An 18,184-nucleotide genomic window follows, 5' to 3' on the forward strand; every position below is an offset into this window, starting at 1 on the left:
TTTGTCATTCATTTGTATTATGTAGGAAGTGGGTGTGTGTCTGCTGCTGCCTTTAGAATCAAGCCTCCATGAGCACATGTGAGCGGTATCCACGGAACTCTCGCGATAGTTGGAAACACATGGCCGCCCACAGTGTTTACAACTTCTCGTAATGAGCTGGTGAACAGAAGCACAACGTCCCAAAGCAGAACGACTCATTGTGTGTGTTTGTCGGTTTCTCCGGCCTTGGGGGAAACTTTGACACCGACAAGGAGGAAAGTGTTTATAACCATACCGCCAGCAGAACCTAAGGCCGGGCAAGCCACACTGCAGGTACGTAGCATCAGACTGCTAGCATTAGGCTAATGCTAACCTGAGCAAGAGTGAGCTGCTTGTTGACTCCGATGTAAACGAACAGTTTCAGGAAACGGAGGCAGTTTACCTGCTTTGCCTTCACCGCTCGGACTCTTTAGCGTCAGCAGGACATGCACGGAGTAAAATGTGTAAGGTTTTAGTAAGTAACTTGTATTTTTTGAGCTTTAACTTAGCGGAGTTGACATGAAGGCTAGTTTGGAGTGGCTTTGCGCGTCACGACTCGCCACAGGTGTCTGTGAGAGCAGTTTGGCGTCTGTAATGTCTCCCTCTCCGGTTTATCTAAATTTGTTTCAGTTCACAGACGTGTGAATGTCTTAGTAGAAGTGTCCTAATGCTGCTACGTTGTTCTAACGAGTACGTGTGTTTATTATTGGTGTGCACAGAGAAGCAAGTTTGACATGGCCAGGCTTTTTCGTGTAAGCGAGCAGGATATAACACTGAAACCCCAATCATAGATGAGAGGAGCATAACTTTTCCATATAGGGGGGGCATTTAACGCTTCATTTGACTCTTCTTCTGCACAAAATGAACCGTTTGCATCCCCACTACCTCAGTCAATAGAGCAGGGTGTTCTAATGGACATAATAAAATAAGAAGTATAAATATTTATTACAGTATACAGCTCTGTAACTGTAATAATACATGAGAGGAATGCTGGTAGAAGATGGCTAAATGATGTAAGGTAATATATTTTACCAGTCAGCTGCACATTACAGTTTTTGAACTTTCAGCCTCATTCATTTAAATGTGATACTGAAGAAGTGCATTTAGGTTTGATACTGTCTTATAATGAATGATACGTAAAAGCCATTATACATTTGGTTAAAAGTGAGATTAATCATATTGACTGCTGTTTTTTTTGCGATAAATACAACTTGACAAATCAATTTTCTAATATGTGTTTTATTGGCTACAATAGTAGCAGTGTAAGATAGACTTGGTTGCAAACAAGGACTAAAAATTAAACATATTCAAGCATTTTCTGCATCACCAACTGATTGTATGAAGGCTCCTGTAGCACATCTTTGTTCAGTGGTATTAAAAATGCAAGGCTCAACAGGTTTGCAGATTTAACACATTGACTCAGCTGAGAATCTGTATTGCTCTTTGAGAATCATCGGGTAAATTGAAAGATCGGTGCTTCTTAAAGTTAATTAACTCAGAACAGAACCTCTTCTGGAGCAGGTCGGCTGTGCAGCATAATTTACATTCACACGCTTCTTTGCCTGCTTCTGTGTTTTTTTCCAGGCTGGTGGGTGCTGTGATGTCCTCGTACCCCAACAGACTCAAACATCCACACTGCAGGAGGAAGCACTATCCTAGCAGCACTTACCTCACCCACGTCTGACAGCCACCCGACGGACACAAGGCACTTGAACACTTGACAGGAGAGATTGATAAACAAAGAGAGATGTCTGACACGGCTGGAGGTGGTGAAAGCGGAGGTGTTGCAGGTGCAGGGCAGGACTCAGAGGCTGATAATGAGCCCCCTCAACAGGTCCCACCTTTACTACCTGAGGGGGACAGCTTAGAAGTACAGGAGACCTCAAAGGACGAGGACCCACCATCTGCCAAGCGGTCCAGGATGAGTGAGGAGGAACAGGAGCCAGGGCAGGTTAAGGTGCATGAAGAAATACCAGCACAGGCTGACTTGCTAAAGGAAGATCCAGCCCCACCAGAGCAAAGTAGCGTCATGTTTTCATGATGTTGCATGTGTCAGATGAAATTCTTAAAGATTTTAAAAGTCAAATCGTGGCTTTCATTGACTCTACTTTGTATTGCTAGGAACGGGAGAACTGCTACCGTGTACGGAGGACAGTCGGAGAGGGGAAGAGGTAGCAGCTGCTGGGGAAGGTGATGAAAAATGTCATCAGAATGGAGATCAAGGGCATGATGGCTCCTTAGAAGGAGAGGCAAAACCAGAGGAGGAGCACAACGGTAACGGATCTGCAGACAGCCCCAGTGACGGACAACAGTGAGTGGAGGAAGAAGGTTTATTTTTAACCTCAGTGTCTGCATAACTCAGGTTGAGTAAAGATACGATAGACACGTTCACTGAGCTATTTCAAGCAGGCTTGAGTTAAACATGTTTGTGAAATAGAGGAAGAGGGGCATGCACTGCAAAGAGAGAGAGATTGTAGCAACCGAAAGCAAGAACTCTTTCAAACTTGATGTCTTTCACAAACTTGTTTAGTGTCTTTTGCACCTTACTATGTAAATGAAAGTTGTATTTCACGTAAATCAACTAAAAATTCTGTTACTTTCAGCCCTTATTGTTGTTTTTGCACAGAAAGTATGCCCCCATCAGGCCAAAGTGGGTAATTTTTTTGGCTTTAACACATGATCTATTTCACATACAAAATAATTTCTTTCCATTGATGTCAATAAATGATTTTTTTTTTTTACTGTACATATTATACAACTTGAGAGCAACATAACCCTCAGAGCCTGTTGGGAGCACTTTGTGTCCAAATTCACATCACACTTTGCCTTAGTTGAAGAGCTCTCACAGTATTTATCGCAGCAAATAGCACCGCATATCAACTGAAACTACACAAATTGAGCATTTCAAAAATGTTAGTTGCTTGTTTGTATAATAAATTGTTGGTAGGCAGCAATTTAAATTTAGTTTTAATCAGAGCTACAACTTGCAAAGGGCTGTGCATCCATCTCCACACTTTTACTCTGTTTAAATTATTCATTCAAGTAACTCAGCATTGCAAAGATACGTTAATCTATCTAAGCAGCACCATCATTGATTTAAAAGCTAATGTATAATGTTATCATATCAAAAGACAGAAGAGCTGGACAACCTGGACTGTTTTTTTTTTTTAATAACCAGATACAGCACATGTGGCTGGCCCTTATAAAAGCAAGAGAAGAACTTTAAAGTAAAGTGAAATTATCCTGAAAATAGCTAAAGGCTCATACAGTTAGTGTTCCAGTTGTAATTTAAATATTCTGATAACAGTCTGTGTGTAATGATGTTACTCCACTTCCTCAGCACATTTTCTTATCGCGCTCATCTTGAAGTGTAAGAGCAAAAAGCTTCACAGTTTTAAGTAGTTAAATGTTTAACACTGTCAATCTTTATAATAACTGAAACAGTAGAGCCCTTTTAAGACCTGAGATATGTAAATTTACAAATGTGGTAATATGACGGCATTCTGTCATTCAGACATACCCACAACAGTGACGACTTAACTGCTAAAGGTCTGCTAATGAGAGTGCATGCAGTTCACGCTTGTGTTACGATAAAAGCGATTCCTGAATGTTACTTGGTCCAAACTAGTGCAAACAAAGCTGACACTGTTAGATGTTGTCAGATTAATGGAAAGTAGTGCATGTCTGAAAAGGCCTTTGAAATTCACCTGCAGAAGTGTGAAATGTAATTAACAGTGTGTTTAAATAGAGCAGCTCTGTACCTGGAAGTAAAGTGGTCTAACTCACCAGTAATTTTGCTCTTGAGCTTTGTGCAAGTTCACACTGCGGTTTTTATTCAGTGACATATTTGTCCCAGGATAGGAAATTTACCTTAATTAAAGCAAGACAAGTTGTATTCAATTAGACTCCTCTGTTCTCTCAACACTAATGAAACGGAAGATTTCATTTTAAGTGGAGCGGGTGTGCTTGGTGTGTGCTTTAATTGTTCCTCTGTTGTAAAATCTTTGACTGAGGACTCGTTCTTGTCTCCGTTCTGTCTCCAGGCTTGGATTAGATTTTAGCCAGAACCCTCAGATGCTGACTGGTGCCTGGACTGAATACTCCAACTTTCCAGAGAATTACCTTAAAGGCTGCAAATGGTAATCTCTTTCACTAGCTGTTCAACTGAAATTAAAGGGGAACTTCCACTATCTTCTTCAGAAGGAAATGGCTCAGCTGTTGATTTATCTTGATCTGGTAGTCAAGAGTAATTCACACGGTTTCTGCAGGGCATTAAAAAGCATTAATAGTCATTAAGTTGATTTTGCGAAAATTAAGGCCTTAAGTGGCATTAAAAATCATTAAATTTTATTCTCAGTGGCATTAAAAATTATTTCTGCAGTTTTCAAGAAAAATATTTGACAGTAAGAATATATAATTATAGACTGTGATTCGTAAGATATGTGCATCTGCGTAAACGTGCCGATGCTTGGGATAATTGTTCCAAAAACTGAATATTTTTTTTAAAGTGGCCATCAGGTTGGAGCAGGTGGAGGATAGCTGGGAAATGGAGAAATGCAAATTCCAGCAAAAATGGCTAGAAAATGTGGATTTCAGAGAATGACTGCAGCCCGTGGGTGGTCAGGGGTTGTTTCCGGATTCAGAAATAGTGAAATGTAAGGGACAGATTTCATATTTAAAAAAAAAAACAAACCCGTGTAATTTGTTGAGTTCACAGTCGTGGCATTAAATTTTGTACAGTATAGCATTAAAAAGGATTGAATTTGACTGGCTGATTTCTGCAGAAACCCTGATTCAATACCTCACACAATGCTATCGTTGCTTAAATGCTATAAATGTTGTCGTATAAGCTGCTTGCTCTCTAAAATGCAGCTGCATATATTTCATTTTGCCCCTGGTGTAAGTTGGAGCCCCATAGATGTTGTTTGAGTGTGAAATTTTAATACTCTTGTACTGTTCCATGTTACCGTCCTGCAATATCATCAGTGCATGTTGTCCTCAGTTCAAAGCGGTTAATGCACTGTCACCTCTGCCTCATCCTTCTCCTGACTCAGGGCCCCTGATGGTTCTTGTATCCTGACCAACAGTGCGGACAACGTGCTCCGTGTGTACAACCTCCCTCCAGAGATTTACAGCTACAACTGGGACTTGCTTCCTGAGATGGTGAGCACACAGATAGCTGGTCCTCAGGGGTTCTCCGGGACAGAAAAAGCGGCATATATTTCTGAAATGACAAAGTAAATGTTTTGAAGGTATGCCAGTTAAAATATTCACTTTTAGAAAAGTGATTTGAGGTCTGTTCTGTACAATAGCGCCAGGTTGTTGAGCACAAGTTGTGCATGTTTGTTGTGTTTTCATCAGTTAGGTTTTCAAGGCAACCCACTGGAGAGAATGTATTACTGAAGATTTATCACTGGAATAAAATAGACAGTCTGTCTTATGGGTTTTGGGACATATCAAGTAGCAAGCCAATCCTTTAATTGTATTACAAGCTGGTAGATTGGGATCACTGAGCAAAAATAATTGAAATATAATCCATTTTCTTCCATTACAGAGATCTCACAGCCGTTGTGATAAGGGTAGAAAATTGAACGTTGATTGCTCTGTTTCTCACAAGTTGCCACTGGCTTTCGAAATTGAATTTCATTGCGAAGAAGAGCCTGTGATGTTTCCTTCTAGCCACCTATTTAGTATCAGCCTCAGCAGTGATGGATCCTATCAGTCATTGTACCTTCATTTCTTGCTACTGTGTGTTTCAGTCTCTTACATTCCTGAGTAAATGTTTCCTTTCCGTCATCCTGTGGCAGAGTCCAGTGCTGAGGATGGCTGAAGGAGACACCATCTACGACTACTGCTGGTACCCCAAGATGAACTCTTTGGAGCCAGACACATGCTTGTGAGTTAATCCTGGTCTTTGCCAAGCCGTTGCTTCAACCTCAGCACCCAGCAGCTGGATAGATGAGAGGTTTACAGTTAACATGACAGATGGTAAAGGATGGTGTGGATTTGGTTTTTAATTTACGTCTCAGTTGGTTCAATTGGGATTCGTGTTGAGTGTGGTTTTCTGTGTTCTTGAGCATGTCTAATAGACTGTCCGAATGTAGAAGACATTGTTTCATGCTTCTGACTCATTCTTTGATCCCAGTGGTTTGCACTCGTCATGGGAGCTGGCTGCCGGAGAGGAGAGAAGCTTTAAAAGCTTTCTGATGTGTCTCATTATGAGTGAAGAGTTGGCCTTCGTCTCGTCTGCCTCTGTCACAATCCGCTCGGCTGTTTAAGGCCCGCGATGTGTTTCAGCATTATTCAGCCCACTAACAACACTCCGGAGTCCAGACAACACCTCACGGCCGTCATGATTCCCTGACTTAAGGCTTTCCTTTTCATCTCCTTCCTTGCCTTGTGTGTGCAGCCGTGCACTCCCGCAGGTTTTTAAGTCGTGGCAATTATGACATCACTGCGTTACGGGTTTGAACGCTGTGAAGTGAAGCCAGCATCAGCAACACCCGGCCGTCGTGGTGAATGCTGATGGTCTGTGGTAGGAGAGGTAGGGCCATGCTAACGAGCTAAGGTCATGTTGCCAACAGTTTTCACTGTATGCTGCCCTCCTCCCCCAACTCCCATCATCCTCCAGTTACAACCTCCACCCTCCGGCAGTTCCCTCTGATCAAGGCCCAGGGCTGGCACCGCTCCATCCTAACGGCAAACAGCCTTCACTGTGTGAAGGAGGCCGGGGGGTCAGGAGCTGGACATCAGGACATGAGAGCTGTGTAAACAGCTAAATGATCAACAAATGTCTCGTGGATAATGAACCGCTTCAGAGCGCTGTGTGTAAATGCCAACGCCATGCAAAGACCTGCCTGTCATTAGATCCAGGATGTCAATAGGAGCTGACAGCAAATACTCTTGATCTTCTTCAGATCGCAGCCACCTTTCAGAGGGGAGCCCCTGCAGCGCACAGCTAGATGGTCAGACGGAGTACACCGTTAAGTGCTGTGGCAGCCAGATGAAAGACTGTGGTTGATTATTAACAACATCTATTGCAGACCTGTTCTGTCTCCCGCCTGCGTTCTTCTCTCCCTCTTTTCACATCGTCATTTTGTTTCACAGTCCTCCCCCTGCGCTCCTTGAACTCTCTGTCTGCCAAAAGCTGTGTGTTGTTGATGCCCCTCCTGTAGAGAGGGAATAAGGGCCCCTGTTATGGCTCGGTTAAGTTGCACTGAGTTCTAGGCATTGCTCCAAGCTAGCAGCAGTCTAGCATTATAATTGGGCATTTCCCTGCTCTGGAATAAAGCCGCGGCTCAGAGGGGCCATAACAGAACACGGCAGCAGCGGTAGGGGCTAATTTCCTTTGTCTAATTGAGCTGCAGTGATGTTTCAGCATTTGTTCAGCTCCCAATAATTAGAGTTAAAAAGGCATGGCTCAGTCTTTGGCCCTGATTTGAATCAATAAGACCGTGCTGTCGTCTTGTCTTTATAATGAGGCATAGCTTGGTGCTGCGTTTGTTTTGATGTATTCACGTGGATGTGGTGCCTTAGACATTAGAAACTAGAAAATGAAGCAAAAGTTTTTTGATCATACTCAACAAATGCATATCTCAGAAAGATGTAAGCAGCCTGTTTAAGTTTGTAATAACCGTCGTTAATTGCTTGCTGTCCTCAGGGACAATTAAGCACTTAAAGTATTTACTACCTTTTTTATTATTTTGCATAATTTTGTCTGTGCTTCTTGCGGCCTCCGCTGTTTTTGCCATATGTTTCAATAATTTCCTGTCCTCTTAGCCAATAAATTCACCTGGCCTCTCCCCCCTTTTCCGCAGTCTGGCCAGCAGTAGCCGTGACAACCCAGTCCATGTGTGGGATGCGTTTTATGGCGAGGTGCGAGCCAGTTTCCGACCCTACAATCACCTGGATGAGCTGACAGCAGCTCATTCCCTCTGCTTCTCGCCAGATGGAGCTCAGCTCTACTGCGGCTTTGACAAAACAGTCAGGGTTTTCTACACTGAGCGTCCTGGCAGAGACTGTGAAGAGCGGCCAACTGTAGGTCAGTTATCATCTCGGTGCACATGCTTTCACCTTAAACCTACTGATGTGCCAGGTCTCACAGGTTCTTTCTCCTGTCATTCCAGTTTTTCATCACATTGTCCAATAAATTCTTCCTAATTACTTCATATCAGTGTTTTCTGGTTTAATGAGTGCTTTTATAAAGGCCAAAGCATTAGGGTGTCTGTGTGCTTTGCCTAAATGCAGCTCTTCCTTAAATAAGATGTCATTCAAAGTCAGAGATGCATTTCACGACTTTATGCTGAAATGTTTTGTGCCACAAGATTTAACGTTGATCTTTTACAAAGGATAAAAGTGACAGACATGCAGTCAGAGCATAATGAGGACATGGTGTGAGTGTGGGAGAAAGCAAAAATGAAACTATTTTTGAGGCTGCAGAGGGAGAAGTATAGAAGAAGAAAGATTTAAGGAGGTTTAGTTGTGTCGATATTGGTTTTTAGGAAATAATGTGAAACAGACAAAGACCCACTAGATTTGCCATTGAAATATATACATATACATAAATAATTCTGACTGGAAATGACTTAAAACTACACAATACCATAAACAAAGGATGCTAAATGAGCTTTTAAGGACTCATGCTGACTATATTCGAGAAAATTATGAATTTGCATTTTTCACAATATGCAAATTAGCTGTGATTTTGAGCGTTTTAGTTGATTGACTGCAAATCATGTGTACTTTTTAAAACAAGGGTGTAATCTTAAAGACATATTGACTGTAGTTCCTTCACTTCAAGACTTAATAGCCTCTTAAGCTGCTCCCACATTGCTGCGTACTAATGCCTCTTAGATGATGACTGATGATAATGGTTATACGTGTTATTAGTTTCAACAAATAATAAATTATGAGTTATGTGAAGTATTTATTGCAGTTTGAGAGCGGGAACTGTTTAGAAAACTCTGTTGCTGGAGGACACTCCACACAGTTTTGCATTCACAGACGATTCTGTCTGTAAATCAAAGCCCCAGACAAACGATAAGTAAACAGAGACGTTGTGAAAAGCATATTGCGAAGGCATTTGTTTCTTTTTTCAATTAGCTGCTGTTTGACAGCTGGCTGTCACATCTCGCAGGCTGAAGTCACCTTGAGCACACCAACTAGGAGAGTTTTTATTGTGTGCTTCAGACAAACACTAAAGAGAAGCCACTGTTTACTGTGTTGAATTCCTTATCATTGTCAAACGGCTTCAGTTCGCTGAAAGGTTTTGTTTTTAATGTGCTGAAATGAACTGAATCGGTACCTTTTTTTGTAGTTAATGGGCTGAATATTCTAAACCATCAAGATGCAATCAACAAATAGCTTTATTTTTCAAGCCAGAGGTTGAGTTTTCGTATCTTTCATGTTTGTATATTGTGTAGGGGTGTACAGGCGGCAGCGAATCTGGCAACAAATGCTTGAAATGAGGTTTTATTTATTCTGCCTTTTTCTCAGCCGTGCATTGGGTGATAATTCAACATCCTGCTCCAACAGATCATTGCTGTCTACAGTCACCTGAGCGTTTGACTCCTTTAACACTGTGTGATAACTAAGAACTTGAAATTGTGAAAAACTGTATTCAGTCTCAAAAATAGGTTATGTGCTTTATGTGGCACGCACGTCAAACCCTCACACCTGGTTTTTTGTGTGCGAAGGAGGATGATTTGGAAAGGAGTCATCCAAACATCGAAACGGATCATCCAAATTTGAGTTTGTTTGTGCATTGTTGAGAAATGTGCTCCTCTTAGAGATGTAATCACGAGTTTAGGAGCTGCCAGAAAAGTCAACTTTGAGTACAAATGAATGGAAATTGTGTCTTGTGAACTATAAAAGGCTGAAAGCTCTGCCAAATGCCACTCTCTTGTCCTCGCTGCAGTGAAAAAGCAAGGCCAGAGTGGCATCATCTCCTGCTTTGGCTTCAGCCCCTGCCAGTCTGTTTACGCCTGCGGCTCTTACTCCCGCTGCGCTGGCCTCTACTCCTGCCAAGACGGCACCCTGCTGGCTCTGCTGCCGACCCGCCACCACGGAGGCCTCACCCATCTGCTCTTCTCCCCTGATGGCAACTACCTGTACACCGGCGGGCGCAAGGTGCGAACACATCAACACACAAACACACACTGTTGCACGCAGCAGCATGCAGAGAGGAGACCTGAAGGTATTCATGCTGCTTTGTTTGATGGGTTGCACACACACTGTTGGTGGGTTTTGTGTGTTAAGCATTCTCAAGGTTTTGCATAACGGCTTTTTATGATGGCAAAAGTCAAAAGCTAAAGGATTGACTGTGTTTTTTAGAAGGTGGTGCAGGGCCTCCATGTTACAGGAGCGTTAATGTGGACTGGCATTTGCTGTTTGTAAATAGTTTTCTACAGTGTTTATGCCCAATTTTTTTTATTTTACTAGTCAATAATTGGGTAGCGTAAAGCGCCACAATGAATTCAGCATGAATTAAAGTGAAATCGCACACTGAAATTACACTGCCTGTCTGCTCGGGTTCAATTTTCACTCAGTAACCATTCACCATCTAAAAAGTTGCTCATTGTGAAAGGCACACTACCAACTGTACATTTTACCTATAGGGTGCATTGTGGGTGTTTGAGAAAACATCATCAGGTCAGTAAAAGTAAGATAAGGATCTGAAGGTAAATAGGAAGTCATGCTGATGTAATCTTTATCAGCGAAACTTATTTTTCTGAAGTGTACAATTGCTCCAACATGTAGGTTGTTTTTGGCTCCTGTCATTAGTTCGCAGCAGGTATCTTCCAGCAGCTAAGTCCTGTTTGGTTCAGCATAAAAGCTTCCTAAGGCTTTGAAAGGACGTCTTTAGATTCTCGGAGTGTTTACTTTAAGCATTGGTTTCTACACACAGGTGCTACTTGGTAACCTTGCCAGCAAGTCGATTTCTCACGATATTTGTGAGTTCACAAATCTCTCAAGAAACCATCTTGCTCCGCTCCCGCATTCACTGTTCGTACAGAGCCAAGTTGACAGGGCCAATCACGCAGCAGTATTCGTGTGTGGGGCGGGATATCCGGGTGTGAAGACGACACCAAGCGCCAGTCGATCAAAACAAACATGGCAACGGAGGACAACGATCATGTAGATGCTGCTATTAAGTCAGTTTTAGCTGAATCTCCTATCGCTTCTTTGAAGGAAGAACAAGGAGAGGCGCTTTGCGCATTTCTGGATGGTAAAGATGTTTGTACTTTTTTACCTACGGGTTTTGGTAAGAGTTTAATCTACCAATTGGCTCCGCTCGTTGTGAAGATCCCGCGATTGGCTAAAAACAGACCTGTCAGAGGCGGGACATACTGTTGCATTGTCCAATCCGTGCCTCTTTCCTCCGAACGGATTTACATGGAGCGGTCCCAGATTGATATTGTGCAGTACTATCAAGTACTACACAATTATTAATCTGGCTATTGCCAGGTTAGCTACTTGGGGCAGAAGCACTCACTTTACAACTTAGTTGCTTCTTTCCTTTACTCTACCCTCACATATAGTGTATTGTAATAGAGCTGACATCCCAGTAAAACTGTTCTCATTTACAGATATTTCTGTTTCTGCTGTCAGACAACAGAATGAGCATGAACTACAGACCGAAACAAGGCCCTTTTGAGACGACACATTAACCAGCAGTCACTTCCAGGTTGCGACTTGCTGCTGCTAAAATCCCACTTTTGTAACTGCAACATTTTCTAACAAATGCATCGTGTACATGGGCTGTGCTGTGATGTTGACTGTAAGTCAGAGAACAGTTACACACAGAGGGGAAAAAGCGTATTTTACAGGGTCAGGCTTTGTCTAACGTTTCATGTTGTTTAATGTAGAGACTGAACATTTTCGCTTTGTTCAGAAATTTGACAGAAACTTCGATTTCCTTTAGAGTTACACTACAGACTTAAAAATAATTCATATTTATCCTATTGGAGTTTTGAGTTTACGCTACAGTTTGATATGTTAACATTTGTTTACAATTCCTACTGTGCTGCATTATAAATAGACATACAGTATACAGAAAAGACAATTAAATAAAATAAATTTTTTTTTGAGGAAAATTCATTCTTGAGATTAATAGACTAATAGGCAAAATAGTTATAAGTAGCAGCCCCAGTCAGGGTAAAATTTAGGCTTTGGTCTAAATAGTCGCAATGGTTAAGTCTCCAGGAAATGAATGTGGTGAATGTTATGTCCTCTGACGTGATGGGGAAAAAAACATGCCTGTCTGTGTGTGCGCATGTAGGATCCTGAAATCCTGTGCTGGGACCTAAGAGAGCCTGGAAAAGTTGTGTTTTCTCTTAAGAGGAACGTGGCCACGAATCAGCGCATCTACTTTGACCTAGACCAGTAAGTTGACCAACCGGAACTCTGCTCAGTCGTCTGTGAGAGCTTCAGCTGTCACAAAATGGTGACTCTGCCTTAAAGGACAGAAGTTATTCATCCAGTTTTTGTGCATCCCGTTTCTTCACTTGATGATTTCATTGAAGTTTCACTCTCAACAGGTGTAGCAGTCTGTGTTCTGTTGGCAGCTGTGTTGTATTTTATGTCCACTTCTGTTTCTTGCAGGTCTGGCAGGTATCTACTGAGTGGAGACACAGAGGGAGTGGTGTCAGTATGGGACACCCACACAGCTCCTCCTGATGGAAACGAGGAACTGCTGCAACCTCAGCTCAGGTTCCAGGCGTACTGGGACTGTACCAACGGCATCAGGTATGAGTGCCAATAAACTGTAGCCCATCCCATTGGCTGATAACCCAAAAGACAAGAAATCAGGATTGTCAGCTTCAGTAATGACAACTGACTGAAGTTTTATCATTTCTAAAACTGTTCCTGACTGCCATTCAGTTAGTTTGCTATTTCTACTGTAAGTAAAGGATATTAATAACATTCACAACAGAAATTTATTTAAAAATTTAGTAAAAAATTAATGCTTATGTACGCTTGGGCTGCACTATTATGACCAAAATGCTAATTGTTATTGATTGATTTTACATTTCGCCCATGTTGTGCTGCATTAATGTCAATCTATAAACCTTTGTATCAGAATAAGAGCGGTCTGTATTTACTGTTCATCTCCTAGAAGCAAAGAAAATGAAATTGCATGAAAATCAACAGAGCTGCTTTGACTCTCACGCGGTGCAGTTCACTCTGTTGATGCTGGACAAGGACGAATGTTAAGTGACGGAAACATGAGCGACGCTATTCTTCTCGACCCACACGTGGCAGTTTGTGTTTTTAAGGTGGCCGAACAAGTTTCTTGCTTGACATTACTTGCCCTAAATCTAAAATACTTCCAAGTACAAGATGCTGCATTGGTGAAGGTGAAGCTAACACGTGTCATTAATAGTGCAGTTCTAATAAACACTGTCTTTCGTGTGTGGTGCGATGAAGTTATCAGGTCGGGATGCCCTCAGTTCCTTGTGTTTCCAGCCATGACCTCCCAGGGCACACTCCTGCTAAAGTTCCCACCTACCTGAGCAGTCGACTGTGTACACCATTTGCCACACAGTCAGACCTCACACCCCAGCACTCACACGACTATCCTCCCTCCTTTAAAACTCCATCTGTGCATCTAAGAATAAATAAAGCCGTACGGAACAGAATTAGGTATAAACCAACACTATTTATTCAATGCAATATTTATTAACTAAATAAGACGATGTAGAAATGAACTGAATCAAACAGATTTGGCTCTGATGCCTGCTCACTAGTCCAGTTTTGCAGTATTTTTAAAGATTTGTAACTTAACCTTGTGAGACTAGAAAACCTCAGTTGCATTACGGCACACACACACGAACACGTTTGGCACAAAGTCACACAGCGCCGCTCTGGAAGTGACTGGCCAGAAAGATATGAAGATGCTCTGCCCAGCGAGGTGAGCAAGACAGAGAGACGCACCGCAAGCAAAGACGTCCAATTTATTGTCATGTTTAGACGCCAAATCTGCCAGTGAATTCCCTCAATAATTTCCCCTTTTTGTTTCCAACAACAGAATAAGCAGACAGGTGAGAAGGGGAACTGAGCGTCACCTGGGTAATGCGGTGGTTTATTGAGGGGCGTTATGAGTCGCCCAGATAACCCGATATGGAGAGGACAGAAAAGAGTTTATGCAGCTCTTGGGCTGTGAGGAGCAGTTACGATGTACAAAGAATGAAACGTAGAAGTGCTGTTACTGCGAATCGGTGATGGCCACTTCCAGCTCTGGCTACAAATATTAGGCATATCGATGGAGAACGTTTGTATTGAGCCTCAGTACAAACAGATAGCAGAACAACAACTGTGAACAGATGAAAGTAAGCAATTGTCAAATTTTGGTAATTCAGTTATGTTGAGTCTGTTTTTCCGCCTGATCGCCCCGCTGTGTTATGCTAGTCGGGTCCTCTAATCATTTCTCACAAAAGCAGAGCAGAGACAAACAAATGATCCAAAACATTTCAGCGAGAGAACAGCTTCTAATTTCAGAGTTACAATTTAGTGAAGCATATTGCTGCTTTGTGCGAACAGAGAGCAATAACTACATCTCCTGAATGTGTAATCCAGTGTTTGTTGAAGTAGCAATTTACTTAATGTTTGTGCAATTTTCTATAGAAGGGAGGAAAGTGGCAAAAAAAAAGGAACTTATTTTTAATCAAAGTCAGTTTCCTGTATATATCATGGTAGTAAATGTGTTGGAATAAATAAAAAGAACATTTCAACCTCAGTTCAGTTGCTTTTGGATGGTGAAATGAATCACTGAGGTCCTGCTATTCCTATAAAAAACACACTTAATGTTTGCATTAAACCCTTGACTTTCCATCATTTTCTTTTCGTCTGTCTTCATATTCTTCTCCTCCGCAGCATTCATCCCTTCATGCCACTGCTGGCAACATCCAGCGGCCAGCGGCAGTTCCCGTGGCCGGGCGACAGCGAAGGCGACTCGGCCTCCGACACCGAGGGAGGCGGAGCGGTGATGTCGCAGCAGGAGGTCCGGCAAGACAACGCCCTGACGCTGTGGTGGGCCGGACCTCTTGGCCCTGCTGCCGAGGAGAGCCAGGACCGCAACACGGCGGCGGAGGAGACCTGAGGCTCTGTTAGTTCAGCCAGCCGACACAAATTGAGTTACACTTGCCATGTGATATTTCTTTCTGGAATGTTTGGTGTGCGTACAGCTAATTATGGGTCAGTCACATTCTTCTTTCCGCCAGCAGAAACATGAAGGCGAAAAAGCATCACCGGGTCGATTTATATTCTACACATTTACAGTCCAAATATATTTAGACTAGATTCAATTAAGTCTTAACATATCACCTGCAAGTTTACAATCTGCACAGACACCGTACTCTCACTTAATGACTTAAATGAAAGGATTAAGAAGCTTTTCACATCTAGACAGTACAAAACAGACCTTCAGCAGTCTGTGCCAGAAGACTAGACGTGGTTTTAATGCCAATTTGGTGAAAAGGAATTGCCAAGGTTATGGTTTAAAGCAAGGAGGTTTTTTTCAAAACCTTTCTCAGGCTGCGATAAGAGATGGGCTCTGTTAAGAGTAGATACGGAGACAAATTTCCTTTTTGTTTACCTTTCTTATTTAATATGGAGTCTCCATCCTGAGATGGATGAGTTTAGTTGAAATGAAAGCCTTGATGTGAAGCGGCTCAGCGTCTCCAGTCTGAGTTGTCTGTGGGAGTGTTTGTGTACGTGGCTGTAATGCTGCCCCTGAGATTCCTCACTGCTCTAGTTACAGTAAGTGCCATTTGTTCTTAAGCTTTGCTTTTGTAAACCGAGGGGGATCTCCTGTTTTTACCTTGTTTTTTTAAAGTACCGGATGCACCAAGTCGTGTCGCTCTGTGCATGCCCACAAATGTCTATTTTTGTAAAGCCGTGACCACGATTCTAATTTTCGAATGTATACTCTAGAAGCAGCTCGCTCGATTACTGTAACTTCATAACAATCTGTGAACGTCTTCAATTAGTGGGTGCAAATGGAGTGTCTTATTTTTTCTATGGATTGTGGTCAGATTACATTTGTACCCATGTGAGTGGTGACACCGCAGCACAAAACGTGTTTGAATAGTTAATCCTGCAGTGATTTGCTCAGTGCTTTTGTTGCCATTAGTGGCGTGTGCTTTGCTGTTAGTCTCTTTGCAGGTTGGTCAGAAGCTCAGCACGCTCCAGACAAAGCCTTTATCCTTAGACACAAAAAAAATCAATGAATTTTTGAAGCCTCTGGAGCTCAGATTCTTTGCCAAGCAATAGCAGCTATGAGTTTTGTAGCTAATGTTGCACCTAATGAATTTTGCTGCCACCAGGAAGCATTAGGAACCATGCTGGCCTTGAAGATGTCAAATCAGTCTCTAGATAGACAGCTCTGTCTGCAACAGGTGGTTTTCTGGTGATTTTATTCAAGCTGGAATGCATTAAAAGCATATCTCAACATATTCATGGTCTTAACTCATTTTTTTCTCCAATATTTTTTCTGTTAACAGCGGTTTGGTGTGGAATTCCCTGTAATAAATCATCAATGAATGCAAGATGATGTTACACTTGGGCCAAGAGGCAGCTCTTAAAAGCTAAAGGGACTGTTGGCTTTCGCTTATGAGATGGAAACTATTCATAGCTTTCACCTTTCCCACACGCATTCTGTATGAACGCGCACACACTCGTGTATTTGATTGTCTGGAACCACAGGGGCACAGCGAGCAGAGAGCCAAGTTGGAGAGCCACGTTGTTGTGTTGTGCCGGTTGCTTAGCGACCGCCTCCGCCTTGGGAGAGGAAAGTAGGTAGAAAGACGACGAGATGGAAAATTGGGGGCACAGAGAGAGGAAAAAAAAAAAAAGGCAAACAAGTGTAATAAATAATCCAGTGGTGTGGTGATTGCTACTTGTTTGTCTGATGGCGTGGACTCATCTTAATCTCAGCCCAAGCATGGAGTGAAGTGCATGTGGCAATGAGTGATATTTCACTGCCTGTCACCTCTGCTGTTGACTTTTTAGAGGCAGAAAATGCTTATGACAGGATGATGCTTGGGGTTGAATTACCTCAATCTATGGCCAGTACCCTGGGATTTATGTTCTGTCCTCAGGTGTGAGCTTTTTTTATTTCGCATCCATTCAGAACTTTATTCGATCGTGTCCTGTCACTTGATTTTGCAATAATCAAAGGAAACCGGAGGCACCGAAGCTCAGCTGAAGGTGTCGGAGCAACAAGTATGAGTACAGATGAAATAGAAAATCACAGTATTTAAATTTGAAGCTTCTCTAATCGGATGTTTTTTATGGCAAATCCAATATTGGCTGAGATTACTGTGCACAATGTAAAAAGACAAATCTGAGAGTTTTAGCTCGTTGCTTTGATTCACTCCTCCTGCCCTCATCAGACTTGACAAAATTACCCAATACCTGGTGAACATCATGACTTTTTTTAGCAGCTCACATGTTCTCCATGTCAGTTCATTTATTAGATCCTCATAATCAGATGCAGCATTTTTACTCAATATGTGAGACATATAGGGTGTAAAAATGAACAAAATACATCTCTAAACTAGACTAAACTAAACAAAAACATTACAAAAAGCATATTTCTGTCACACCACATAAAGAAAAACGGATCAGTATCACTATATAACATGAAAAACTTTGTTAAGATGTTTTTTATGCTATTACGATTCTCAATTTTATTAAATTAAAACAAACTTCTGTTATAATTTCACACCATATGTCTCAAACATTTAACATTATAACTTAACTTGTTATATCAAAAGTTATTGTAACAACAGGTTTGGCAGTATTACAACAAATAACACGTTATAATGTAAACAATTTGACATAAGCTTTCACATCACATTGTAACTTATTTAAGCATTAAATGTTTAACATAACGTTAATTTTTTGCATTACAATGTGATAAATTCCGTGTTGCAGCTTTTTGATCCCATTAGCCATATTCTTACCACATTGTTTCCTCACATACACACCAGCTTCATGTTTTAACAGTAAAATTATGACATTACAACATGAACGGTTTGTCTTGTTTTCCTCTTCATGTCGCAATAATCATGAATTTATTCAAATCCGGGCCTTCATTGCTGCTCAGCACCTGCTGCAGTGTTCATGCCGAGCTTAATTCTCCATTTCACTTTCAGCACTTTGA

At 41.8% G+C, this 18,184-nt stretch overlaps 1 protein-coding gene across 3 annotated transcripts; it reads left to right on the forward strand.

The window, feature by feature from the left end:
• The first annotated feature begins 110 nt into the window (after nucleotides 1-110).
• wrap53 (WD repeat containing, antisense to TP53) lies at nucleotides 111-16,472 on the forward strand. 3 transcript variants are annotated; one of them, XM_022194023.2, is made up of 11 exons: nucleotides 111-312; nucleotides 1,603-2,039; nucleotides 2,140-2,329; nucleotides 4,062-4,157; nucleotides 5,073-5,181; nucleotides 5,826-5,914; nucleotides 7,836-8,059; nucleotides 9,935-10,146; nucleotides 12,299-12,402; nucleotides 12,622-12,765; nucleotides 14,893-16,472. In XM_022194023.2, the coding sequence occupies exons 2-11, from the start codon at nucleotides 1,766-1,768 to the stop codon at nucleotides 15,116-15,118; spliced, it is 1,668 nt and encodes a 555-aa protein (XP_022049715.1). In that variant the 5' UTR covers nucleotides 111-312; nucleotides 1,603-1,765; the 3' UTR covers nucleotides 15,119-16,472. The 3 variants fall into 3 exon arrangements, with proteins under 3 accessions (XP_022049715.1, XP_022049716.1, XP_022049717.1); XM_022194024.2 differs by lacking the exon at nucleotides 111-312 and adding an exon at nucleotides 342-493; XM_022194025.2 differs by lacking the exon at nucleotides 111-312 and adding an exon at nucleotides 342-482.
• The last annotated feature ends 1,712 nt before the right edge of the window (nucleotides 16,473-18,184 follow it).

This window comes from Acanthochromis polyacanthus, chromosome 23 (genome assembly GCF_021347895.1).
Source record: "Acanthochromis polyacanthus isolate Apoly-LR-REF ecotype Palm Island chromosome 23, KAUST_Apoly_ChrSc, whole genome shotgun sequence".
NCBI classification, from domain to species: Eukaryota; Metazoa; Chordata; class Actinopteri; family Pomacentridae; genus Acanthochromis; species Acanthochromis polyacanthus.